Source organism: Canis aureus, chromosome 14, assembly GCF_053574225.1.
Source record: "Canis aureus isolate CA01 chromosome 14, VMU_Caureus_v.1.0, whole genome shotgun sequence".
Lineage (NCBI taxonomy): Eukaryota > Metazoa > Chordata > Mammalia > Carnivora > Canidae > Canis > Canis aureus.
In genome coordinates, this window is record NC_135624.1 from 13,047,001 (window position 1) to 13,060,052 (window position 13,052).

Below are 13,052 nucleotides of genomic sequence, written 5' to 3' on the forward strand. Positions count from 1 at the left end.
GGCTTCAGGTCTGCCTGTTTCTGTGATCTGGACTCATCTGGCTCATACTGCAAAGGCAGGGGAAAGAACCTTGATTTTACAAGAAGCAGTAACTTGGAAACCAGGAGATAAGATTGTAATTGCAAGCACAGGTCACAGGTATGATGTCTTCTGTGTATGATAATTTTAATTTAGAACAGAGATTTTTTAAAACTATGTAAAAGAGGATGATTCAGAAGGTTCACAACTATTTGATCAAAATTTGAAAGCTCTAATAAAGAAATATGAACAGCCAAGTATGTATTTGCCAAATTTTAACACTGGGTTGAACACCAGTGTGTTGTTTTCACGGATTAATTTACAATAAGGAAAAGTAATTTGAGTTTATAGAATGTATACTAATGAAATACTTTAGTTGTTTTTCACAGTTAGATTCTCATGTAAGATTTTGCTTGAAAAAAGCATTGTCAAAAGTCATTTAGAAACCTCTGACTTAGAGCTTAGCTAAATAAATTAATGAATGCAAAAAATGTAAATGAACTGCTTTATTTGGGGTTGCCAAAGAACATGGTTGAAAGCAGCCAGCAAACTCTTTCATATCTTACAGTCTTGGCAGTGGTTCCCATGGAGCAGGATTGTTAGTAATGATTGGATCAAAGAGAATTATTATAGAATGAGTGATGATTAATACGACCTTTTATATGTCTGACATTTTACAATTGAAACAGTTTATGACCTTTAATTTGTGCTTAATCATATGTATTAACAAACAAGAAATAAAAGGATCAAAAGTAATATAGCTACACCGAGAATATTGGTAGGGAAAGGGAGCAAGAAGAGCTTTATTTTTTGCTTTATTGTTCAAATTATGGGTAATAGCAAAATTGGATATGGTTATGCATATCAGGTAACAAATAGTAATTTATGATAAGAAACAACTAAATTATGTTAAGGTCATGACTCAATTTAGAATTAAAATTCAAGATGGCATTTTGAGTTTGCCATTTTCCAAGTTAAAAATAGACTTGTAGATGTTAGAAAGAATTAAATATATACTTGGCTTTATAAGTGCCCTTTTATTTCTGCCTTTGAAAGAAATTTTAATTACATAATGGCAAAATAAAAAGCAGCAAAATGACAGGGCTTAGTAATAAAATAGGAAGTTCTCATTTATAGCTTTTCTATATGAAATTAAAGGCTAAGTTTGTAATTTAGCTCAGCAATATTTAGTTTTAAGAAACCAAAATTAAGAAATTTCCCACCAAATTTAATCCACTCTTCACTATTTCATTTGTAAGTTGTATTTGAGAATTTGTAAAGCAAGTGGTTGAGAATACTGCTTCTAAAATTAGTCAGCCTGGGTCCACCTCTCAACAATATCACTTACGAGTGCTGCAGCTATAAGATTTCGTCTCTCTGTGCTTCAGTAAAACTGGAATGCTATTAGTGTCTATTTCAGAATTACTGTAAGAATTAGATGAGTTCCATTAGATTACGTATGCATAAGTACTTAGAGTGGAGTGGAACTGGCTGAAAGTAAATACTATATAAAAGATATTTAAAAAATAGATATTACAAAGGAATGAAAAGTGTATTTAGATGTACAGAACATAAAAAATACTTTGCAGAACCTTCTCTAAAGAAATCTCTGTATCATCCAAATCCAAGAGAATTTGGGAGAGACGAGCCTTTTCTATACCACCTGTGGGATCTTGTACTATTGATATGCCCTCAATTTCCCCTGGCTTCCTTTCCCTACAGTTCCTTTCCTGGGTCTTTTTGGGGTTGTGGGTTTCTGCATCCACTCACTATCATGAAAAACAATTTTATTCTCCTGTTTTCTAGACACTTCCATTTTATCTTTTAATTTTTTAATTTTTTAAAAAGAGATGATTTTTTACAGAGAGAGAGAGCTGAGGGTGGGGAGGGGCAAAGGGAGAGGGAGAGAGAGTCACAGGCAGACTCTATGCTAAGTGTGAAGCCCGATTTGGGGTTCAGTCTCACAACCTTGAGATCACAACCTGAGCCAAAATCAAGAGTCAGACACTTAACTGACTGTGCCACCCAGGTGCCCCCATCTGTCTTTTAATTTTTTTTTAAATTTATGATAGTCATACACAGAGAGAGAGAGAGAGAGAGAAAGGCAGAGACACAGGCAGAGGGAGAAGCAGGCCCCATGCACCAGGAGCCCGACGTGGGACTCGATCCCGGGTCTCCAGGATCGCGCCCTGGGCCAAAGGTAGGCGCTAAACCGCTGCGCCACCCAGGGATCCCCCCCATCTGTCTTTTAAAAAAATATATTAAATTGCCTAAATATTATACTCATTTTTTTCATTGGATTTTTGTTAACCATTTTTTCCCCTTAAACCCTTGCAATCTAATTTTGATCTTCCCAAAACCTCCCAGTGACTTTCTTACTACCAGCGTCCTTCGTTTCCTGCACATCACCAAGTCCTTTGGGTTCTGCCCTTGTAATGTCTCTTCCATCGTCTTTCCATGCTCTCAGTTTAATTTAGACACCTGGAATTTAGACATCAGCTCCCTATCTGGACTACATTCCTCTATTTTCTCCCCCTCACGAATTCATTCTGCATTAATTTGTTGAATCAATCAAACACTGTTACTGAGTTGTTACAGGTACTGTACGAAGTGCTCAGCATACAAATGACTTAATCTTTAGGTGCCTTACCTGGAGGAGCAGCCAGGTAGCAGAAAGGACACAGAAGCAGACAGGATGGCAGTAGCAGACTTGATGGGACTGCAGTGTGGGAACAGGGCTCACTGACAGGGCGTCAGACAGAATGTACTGGGAATCCAGGAAAAAGGCTGGGAAAAGTTGAGAGAGGTAGCTTTTTACCTGACAATGTGACATAGTCATTTGAATTGGTATTTAAAGAGGGAAAAAAGATTTGTTAAGAGACAGTCAAAAGGGAATGTCAGGAAGACACAGAAATAACTCCCCTAAGCTTACCCCTGTTGACTGCACCAACCGTACTTTAGTAGATAATATACCAGCAGGCACTGACACATGTCTCCTGAAAGTCAGGGGCACTTTCTACTTGGCATCCCTGGCTCTGTGCCTAGAAGACAGGTGGGACATTCAGCAAATATTTGCTGAATGACAAAATACATGAATGAGTATGGTAGAATTGACAAGCTCTTTGGCTGTGGCTGGACTGGATTTGGAGGTGTATTGATGAAGTGGTAGAAATAAGACCTCCTAAATTTCACCTTGGTCATTTCTTTTCCTGACTCAGGAACCTCCAATGGCCTCCCTCTGAATGGGTTTCTCAATCTGAGCGCTGCTGGCACTTTGGACCTGATAAGCCTTTCTGTGTGGGGCTGCCCTGTGTATTATAGGATGTTTAGAAATATCCTTCGTTGCACCCCACAAGATGCCAGTAGCACCCTCTGATTTGTGACCACCAAAAATGTATCCAGGCATTGCCAAATGTCTCATGGGGGTTATAATCATCCTCAGTTGAGAAACATTGAGTGTGATCTTCAAAGTTATAAATGAATAGTTCTTTTATTAAAAAAAAAAGATTTATTTATTTATTTATGATAGACACACACACACACACACACAGAGAGGCAGAGACACAGGAGGAGGGAGAAGCAGGCTCCATACCAGGAGCCCGACATGGGACTCGATCCTGGGACTCCAGGATCACGCCCTGGGCCAAAGGCAGGCGCTAAACCGCTCAGCCACCCAGGGATCCCCATGAATAGTTCTTTTAAATACCTTATAGGAATTAGTACCATTCTCTGAACAACTGTAGCATGTGGAGAATATTTATTTGAAATGCGTTTGTAAAATTTATTCAGTTACCCTAAGAGTTAAAGACAATCTTCAAATTCCTCTTTGGAATATTGTGTGACATTCAAAAATTTCCTATTTTACAGATGAAGTGTTCAGAGAGCATAAGACAAATGCATCAAAATAAGATTATGTTGATTTAGATTAACTTTGAAAGTTTTTTTTTGTTAAATTTTTTACAGACACAGTCAACAAGAGAATGAAAAGAGGACTATTGCATCTGTATCTGCTGATGGCACAAACATATTGCTAACTAATCCACTGAATTACACACACTTAGGAACCACTGTCACGCTCCCTGATGGAACCTTGTTTGAAGCGAGAGCAGAAGTTGGAATTCTTACAAGAAATATTTTAATAAGAGGATCTGATCATGTGGAGTGGAGTAACAAAATACCAGCATGTCCTGATGGATTTGACACTGGTAATTTCAGCAGCCAGAGTGTGTCAACTTAAATTGTTTCCAGACATTGCAAAAGTGTGTTCTGCAGGAGCAAAATCACCCCCAGTGAAAATTTCCAGGCTAGGTTATGCTCTAGTTATAAATAAGCCCTAAATGGCAGGGATTTAAAATGAGAAAGATTTCTCATTCATGCTGCACATGTCCAATATGCTCATTGTAACGATTCTAGGATGTAGGCTGATGGAGGCTTCACTTCAGCATGAAGTGCTATGATCTCTTGGACAGAAGTAATGTCATGGCTGGTGAGTCAAGCAACAGGAGTTAATTACTTTGGTCCTGAAGTGACATGTGTCTCTTCCACTCAGGTGTCATTACACAGAACTGATTCCATGGCTATGCTTAACTTTCCACAGTTCTTATATGTGTGCCTATGTGTGTGTGTGCATGTGTGTATGTAGATAGGTAGGTAGGTAGTAGGTAGATAGATAATTTTATGTAATAACTAATATCATTACAATCAGATATGAAGTTAAATACTAACAAAAGCTTAAATATAGCCTTTCCTTCAATGGGATATATGAGACAAAGCTCTCTGGATTCAGTGTCTAACAATTTACATTCTGATTCCAGTTCATGAAACCTAACTAAGAATATTTCCTGTTCCACCCAGTTATTATAGTTTTAGGACTTAAGTGACAAAATGTATATTCTAGTGCTACACAAATGTAAGATTGCATTATGGTAATCCCCAAATCATGGGGCAAAGCTTCAGAGATAATAAGACAAAATGTCCTCGTCAGCATTCATTCAACCATTAAAATATGTATATAGTTGTATCTTTGAAAAATTCTAAAAAAAAAAAAAATTCTGTCATAAGTACTTTAGGGAATGCAAAGGTGAACGAGACAAGGTACTTAACTTTCTTACTATCTAGAGAAGGAAATGATGTGAATGCAAATAATTATATCCCAGGATGAGGTTAAAATTATATATGACTAAAAAGATAATTAGGTATGGATGAAAATCTTAATATAATTAAAAGATTTTGCCATAGTTTTTCTTTATGATGTCTTAAAAAATATTTTTAAAGGTGAATTTACGACACAGACATGCTTCCAAGGAAAGTTTGGAGAAGAAACAGGAAGTGACCAGTTTGGAGGCTGCATTATGTTTCATGCTCCCATACCTAGTGCTAACATGGTAATTGGAAGAATAGAATATGTAGAGGTAAGAGGCATCATTGTTAACTCACAACGGTTTGTCGAAGGTTATGCATACAATAAAAAAGCACTGAACTCCTGCTGTTTGTTGTATGGTGCTTATAATCTAGTAGAGGAGACAGATAAGGAAACAGGCAAATTTGATACACCCAGTTATTCACCCATTTAATCATGCCAAAATTTTGTTTCTCAGTTTTTCTCACACCTCACATCAAATTCATCAGCAAGCTCTAACCACGCTACCCACAAGATACAATGACCTGCATCCACTGTCTCCACCACTGCCACTCAATCCCTCACCTAAGTCACCGTCCCCTCTAACCTAGATGACTATGATTTTCTCCTAACTGATCATCCTGCATCCACTCTTTTTCCAAGAGAATCTCCACACCAAAGCCAAATAAAAACTTTAAATTATGAATCTTGCTGCACTCTGTTGAATGGCTTCATATTACACCTAAAACAAAAAGCCCAAGTCCTTTCCATAGGACCCACACGATCTGTTCCCCAGATGGCCTCTGACTTTATCTTTTATGATTTTACCCTCCTTGTATTAACAGACCACATCAGGCATATTTCTGTGTCAGGTTCTTTGCACTTGCTCTTCATTATGCTTGAAATTCTCTACCAAATTCTTGTATAGTTCACATTCATTTCAAGTCAGGTGTCATCTCAAAGGTTTTCTCTCAAGAGAGGCCTTTTCTCACCCTCTATTTGAAATAACTGCCCAGGGATCCCTGGGTGGTGCAGCGGTTTGGCGCCTGCCTTTGGCCCAGGGCGCGATCCTGGAGACCCGGGATCGAATCCCACGTCGGGCTCCCAGTGCATGGAGCCTGCTTCTCCCTCTGCCTGCGTCTCTGCCTCTCTCTCTCTCTCTCTCTCTCTGTGTGACTATCATAAATAAATAAAAATTAAAAAAAAAAAAAAAAAAAGAAATAACTGCCCAAACCGGTTTTCCTTTATTCACTCGTAACTCCTGACATTTATCTATTTTCCATCTCTCCCTCTAGAACATAAACTCAATTAGTTCCAAGATTTTGTCTTTCTGGTTTTCTGCTGATTCTCATGTGGCTGAAACAGTGTTTGGCATATGACAGGTTCTCAACTGATTGTTAATCGAACCAATATATAAATAAATGCATAAATATACAAATTATCCCCAAGACATTTGGAGCCCCTCTGTATCTTACTTATATTCAATCCATATAGTCGGAGTTTAGCATAGTTTTTTGTCAAGTATTCAGCAAAAGGGAGGAAGGAAGGATGGGAAGAAAGGAGGGAGAGGCTGTAGGAGAGAAAGTGAGGGTTAGTAAACTCCATAAATACATTACACTGGGATCACCTAAGTTGCAAATAACATAATTGAGGGTGATAGAGTCAACATCTGTATTTTATGAAACTCCCTAACTCCTAAAATTTGTTACACATATGTGACATATGGAGATACGGGACTGAGTGAGGTTGCCAGGGTCAAACTGTGTATTAATGATTAGTAATAGTTAATTTTTAATGTTTAGATGAAGAATGAAAATAAATAGGTACCCTAACATTTTATTTCTTAACCTTATGGGATCATATTACACACACTCTCACACACTGGCATCCTCTGTATTAAATACTAGGTCATAGACCTATTGAAAAAAAAGCACAGCACAGTGGTAAATAATAGCACCAAGTGTAGAATCGCACCACCTTGGGTTTAAATGGAGTTTTATAACCATGAAGAAGATATTTAGCCTTTGTAAACTTCAATTTATTCATCTATAAAATGAAATTGACACCTGGCTACTTCATAGGATTGTGGTAATGACTGTGATCATGCATATATGACACAGCACAATATCTGGCACATGGCAAACATTCAAAAATGTCTTATTATATAAGAATCAAAGTGAAAGAGAAAAATAAGTTTTTGAGAGGTTTTATTTTGCTAAACATGGAAGTCTAGTAATAGACTGAGGCAAAAAGCAGAAGATTCAAAGATGGCTTTTGTTCATTCATTCATTTGGTAACAAGTATGGGCTATTATATATAGAATAAAACAATGTGGGCTGAAGGTCACATAACATTTTTGAATCATAAACATGAACAATATGGGAGATATAAGTGTATTAATAATAATTATTATAAAGTTGGAGATTTGTTTGAAACAAGAAAATGTAAGCCAGGCAAATTATGAGTCTGTGTGTGCACTAAATAGCTATGATTTCTGGGCTTGACAGATATTCCATGCTGGCCAGGCATTCCGGTTGGGGCGATATCCAATACATTGGCACCTGCTTGGAGATTTACAGTTTAAATCTTATGTAAAAGGCTGTGCAATTCACCAGACCTATAACAGAGCTGTTACTATCCATAACACACATCACCTGCTGGTTGAGCGGAATATTATATATGATATCAAGGGTGGAGCATTTTTTATAGAAGATGGTATTGAACATGGCAATATTTTGCAATATAACTTGGCAGTATTTGTGCAGCAAAGTACTAGTCTTCTAAATGATGATGTGACCCCAGCTGCATTTTGGGTAACCAACCCAAACAATACCATACGACACAATGCAGCTGCTGGTGGCACTCATTTTGGCTTTTGGTACCGAATGAACAACCACCCTGATGGGCCATCTTATGACCGAAACATTTGCCAAAAAAGAGTTCCTCTTGGAGAATTCTTTAACAACACTGTTCATTCGCAAGGTTGGTTTGGACTGTGGATATTTGAAGAATATTTCCCCATGCAAACAGGATCTTGTACTTCTACAGTGCCAGTGCCTGCAATCTTCAGTTCACTTACTACTTGGAATTGTGAAAAAGGAGCTGAATGGGTCAATGGAGGTGCCCTTCAGTTCCATAACTTTGTGATGGTAAATAACTTTGAGGCTGGAATTGAGACCAAGAGGATTCTTGCTCCTTATGTTGGAGGATGGGGTGAAACCAATGGAGCAGTGATTAAAAATGCCAAAATAGTTGGTCATCTCGATGAACTGGGAATGGGGTCTGCATTTTGCACAAGGAAAGGCCTGGTTCTCCCATTCAGTGAAGGCTTGACTGTATCTTCTGTACACTTTATGAACTTTGACCGTCCCAACTGCGTAGCTTTGGGAGTGACGTCCATCACTGGAGTTTGTAATGAAAGGTGTGGAGGCTGGAGTGCAAAATTTGTCGACATCCAGTATTTTCACACACCAAACAAGGCTGGTTTTCGATGGGAACATGAAGTGGTTCTGGTTGATGTTGATGGCTCACTTACAGGTAAACATTATGTCCCATTTCTGATAAGATACATTGCACATATATTTGTGTGAACACAGAGAGTTGAACCATCAAAGCAGACTCACATGAATCACAGATCTTATCCAGCACCAGACTTTGCAAATGATTTAAGGACACAGGTCAACACTAGGCAGAGATGAGACATTCTTTTCTGGAAGAGACCTAAATTGTCAAATGTAGCCTCCCCAAATATCCTTTGTCTTGTCTTTGCACTTTGGTTTGGAATTAAGAGCAAATTTTGAGCAATATTTATGGAAACATTGACTACAAAAAGAAATCATTTCTATTTTAGAACCTTTTCATTGTATATTCAGTTAATTATACAGATAAGAAACTATTTACATGATTATCCAAGCCAGTCATGCCCCATAAATGTATATATTCCAGCCAGTCATGCCTCATAAATGTATATATTCCAGGTTTATTTACATAAGCAATGTAGGCAGACTGGATATATCCTACTAAAATAGGGGAAAGGAATAAGTTACAGGCTTGCCGTTAACCCTTTTCTTTCCAATCTAAATTCTGAATTTGAAATTAGTTCAAAGAATATGTTAACCATAGTACAAAATTCAACATAATTTGTTAGTACAATGCTAATTTTTTTTACCATTTCAAGTTTGGAATATGCTACGTTTTCTGTAAATACTCATAATTTCCAGAATTTAGTATCTTTACACATTTTAAATGATAAGACTTATCTAAATAAGATAGCAAGGATCATGTGTGTGATTCCACATAGTACTTTGAGATAATTGAAAAGTAAATACAGATATTGACAGTTTACTTTTGAAAAACTTTGTAAGATGCAAGAAGATTCATCTCAATAATCAGACAGACTAAGTTCTCAACTACATTTTTTGACCTTTGTCTCCTATTGTGGCTTTTTTTTTTAAACATTGAGGAATTTTTTAAAATTTATTTTTTTTTTTTTTTTTTTTTTTTTTTTTTTTTTTTTTTGTGCAACTGTGTTTTGTTTTTTTTTTTTTTTTTTTTTTTTTTTTTTTTTTTATTATTATTTTTTTTATTGGTGTTCAATTTACTAACATACAGAATAACACCCAGTGCCCGTCACCCATTCACTCCCACCCCCCGCCCTCCTCCCCTTCTACCACCCCTAGTTCGTTTCCCAGAGTTAGCAGTCTTTACGTTCTGTCTCCCTTTCTGATATTTCCCACACATTTCTTCTCCCTTCCCTTATTTTCCCTTTCACTATTATTTATATTCCCCAAATGAATGAGAACATATAATGTTTGTCCTTCTCCGACTGACTTACTTCACTCAGCATAATACCCTCCAGTTCCATCCACGTTGAAGCAAATGGTGGGTATTTGTCATTTCTAATAGCTGAGTAATATTCCATTGTATACATAAACCACATCTTCTTGATCCATTCATCTTTCGTTGGACACCGAGGCTCCTGAATTTTTTAAAATTTAAATTCAATTAATTAACCTATAGCATATTATTAGTTTCAGAGGTAGAGTTCAGTGATTCATCAATTGTAAATAACACCCAATGCTCATTACATCACATGCCCTGCTTTTGCCCAACACCCAGTTACCCCATCCTGCCACGCCCTCCCCCTAATCGTGGCTTTAAGAAGGAGAACATTTGGATGGTTCTACTATAAAAAACTTTGTGTAACTTTTATCAGTTTATCTAATTCAGCTTAGATATTTAGTATTAGTTGGCAATCCATTGGCTAAGAGTATGGAAGAGTATGGACTCTATGGTCAGACTGCCTGGATTTGAATCCTTTTGTGTGTCCTTGAGCAAGTTACTTATCCTACTTCCCATCCCCTATTGGGCTCTCTGGGTGCTTCAGATCCTGTGTTTCAGCTTTATCTACAATAAGCTCCCTGACTAGAGAGCCCACTGCAAAGCCTCTGCACGAGGTCCTCTTGCCCCTGCAAAAAAAAAAAAAAAAAAAAAAAAAAAAAGTACCAGAACCTTTAGATTTTGTTATGTGTACTATGGGTCACAGTAGCTATATGTTGTAGACAGTTCAGGGTTTTGTTTTATTTTTTAGTTTTCTCACATGATATAGGAAACATGTAGTTTATGTCCATATCCTAGGTCACAGAGGACACACCGTCATTCCACACAGCTCATTGCTGGACCCTTCTCACTGTAGTCAGGAAGCTGAGTGGAGCATTGGATTCCCTGGGGCTGTCTGTGACACTACAGTCAGCTTCCACCGTTTGGCATTCAACAAACCTTCTCCAGTAACTCTGCTAGAAAAGGATGTGGTTCTCTCAGACTCTTTTGGTAAGTGAAATATAATAGTTCAAGCCACTAACTTAAATATGGTTTTTGGTTTTCGTCATCTTTTTAAGTTGTCACTAATTGTTTGGAACATAGAAAAAGGCACAATATATATTCTGTAACCAGGCAGGAAACAAATAACACACCCAAAATGGGCATGTGAGGAGTCGTGAATAAATGTATGGACTAGCATGATGTTCTGCTGCTCAAGGAACCTCCAGACAATATTACAACAGAGAATAGAAAAGTTGACATAGTTGACTGGAACAGGACAGTAAAAGTATACCATCAACTCTGCCAGTGAAGACAGACCCTTTTGATTATCTTTGTTGATTGAAATGGGGTGGGGAAACATTTGCTAGGTCAGTGGCTGTACACCGGGTCCAGGGATTGTTGACTTACTCATTTGTTCCAGTTAAGATACCATATTTGGAATACCAGATGAGCTTGACATCATTAACAGACTTGGTTACATTAATTTGCTGTCATTATTTATGACCCATTTGGCATTTACACCAGCCAGACAAGAAAGTTAAATGGGGATGTGCCTGTTGGTTGAGAAATACAGGAGCACACTGAGGACCCCTACTCACTCACAGGGAGAGAGTCAGGAATAAGTGGCCCATTTCACATTCCTTCTTGCCTCTCTTCTTGTGCTTCCCATAGTGCAAACTCATGGAGAATGGCGAAAAATGGATCTACAGGGAAAACAATAAGTATGCGGCACCTCTTCTATCATTTATTATGATGTCATCAGTTATTATATTTAATTTTAAAACGTTCTTACTAGAGTTTCTTCCTCCTATGAATTGAAAGAGCCATACACCTACTCTCTGGGTAATGATTAATACCCACTGTCCCAGTGACTTAATGATATGAACCTGACAGCCATTTCTTTTCTTCTGATAACCAGATGACTGGATTGGAGTTCCACTACTTAAACTTTTAGAGACTATGATACAATAAGCGGTATTTTAAGCAGAGTATCTATGAATTTTTTCTAACAAGCTAAAACTAAAATTAATTAAAACATCAAAAGCAAATGGGGTTATTTTATCTGGTAAGGTAATATGTTAGCATTTCCCATTACTAAGGTTCCAGGTCATAAAATACTTATGATAAAAATTTTAATCATATCTCCAAATACTTTATGACCAACATATGAAAAGACCGAACGTTAGCTTTTTATAAAACATGGTCTAAGATAATTTTACAGAGGACTCCGAGATATACAACCAGCCTAGGTAAATTATTTTAAATACAGCATGATAAAAAAATATAAATACCTTACTCTATTAATTTTAAGGAGTAATATTTAAACATTTTAAGCCTCTAGGGCTTATTTTTTTTGTCCTTGTTGGGCTTTCTTGCTGTTGTTAGTGGTGGTGGTAGTGATGATTTTAGAGAGAAATTTTTATTTGTGTTTTTATTTTTGAATCAAGAAGTCTAATACTTCTGAATTTATGAAATTGTAGCTTTCTTGTGAAGTCTTTCTGTGCCTTTTTGCCTGATCCTTTCAGGAAGAAGATTTTTATTTATTACTAAATTGAACATCTTGGTGGAAAGATCTATAAATTTATCTTTCTGTCACCCACATAACTCAATACAAGACATGGCAAATAGTGGGAACTCAGTATTGAATTGCAGTGGAATTAGTTGTAGTTCTTGGACCAAATTACAGAGTAGAGAAAACATCACACAAGGTATTTTTCCTTTTTAATGTGACATGAAAAATAGGTCATCTTTCTTAGTCAAGAAATTTGACTATTTTATCTCCATTAAAGCCAAATAAAATGATTTAGTATTAAAAATTAAAAACAGAAAAAAAGGATCACTTGTTTTAATTATATATATATATATGTTAAATGAATCAAAAATTCAACAAATATACTAGAACAGTGGGAAATAAGATTTGGTTAAACTTTACACTTATCTATAGATATCTTTATTAAAGTATCTTATGCATGATGATGTGTGTATCTTTACATATATATGTATGAATATATGTATCTCTATGAATATATATGTAAAGTTAGACCAGATGGCAAATTAATTTGAGACACTTACTATTAGTGATAGTATAGACAGA

At 36.7% G+C, this 13,052-nt stretch overlaps 1 protein-coding gene across 5 annotated transcripts in view; it reads left to right on the plus strand.

Moving 5' to 3' along the window:
• Nucleotides 1-13,052, plus strand: part of PKHD1L1 (PKHD1 like 1) — a 148,110-nt gene that overhangs the window by 77,055 nt on the left and 58,003 nt on the right. For all 5 annotated transcript variants that reach the window (XM_077846995.1, XM_077846996.1, XM_077846998.1 and 2 more), the window contains exons 46-50: nucleotides 9-138; nucleotides 3,982-4,223; nucleotides 5,293-5,429; nucleotides 7,645-8,674; nucleotides 10,775-10,966. In XM_077846995.1, coding sequence (XP_077703121.1) covers nucleotides 9-138; nucleotides 3,982-4,223; nucleotides 5,293-5,429; nucleotides 7,645-8,674; nucleotides 10,775-10,966 — 1,731 coding nt within the window. The remainder of the gene's footprint in view (nucleotides 1-8; nucleotides 139-3,981; nucleotides 4,224-5,292; nucleotides 5,430-7,644; nucleotides 8,675-10,774; nucleotides 10,967-13,052) is intronic.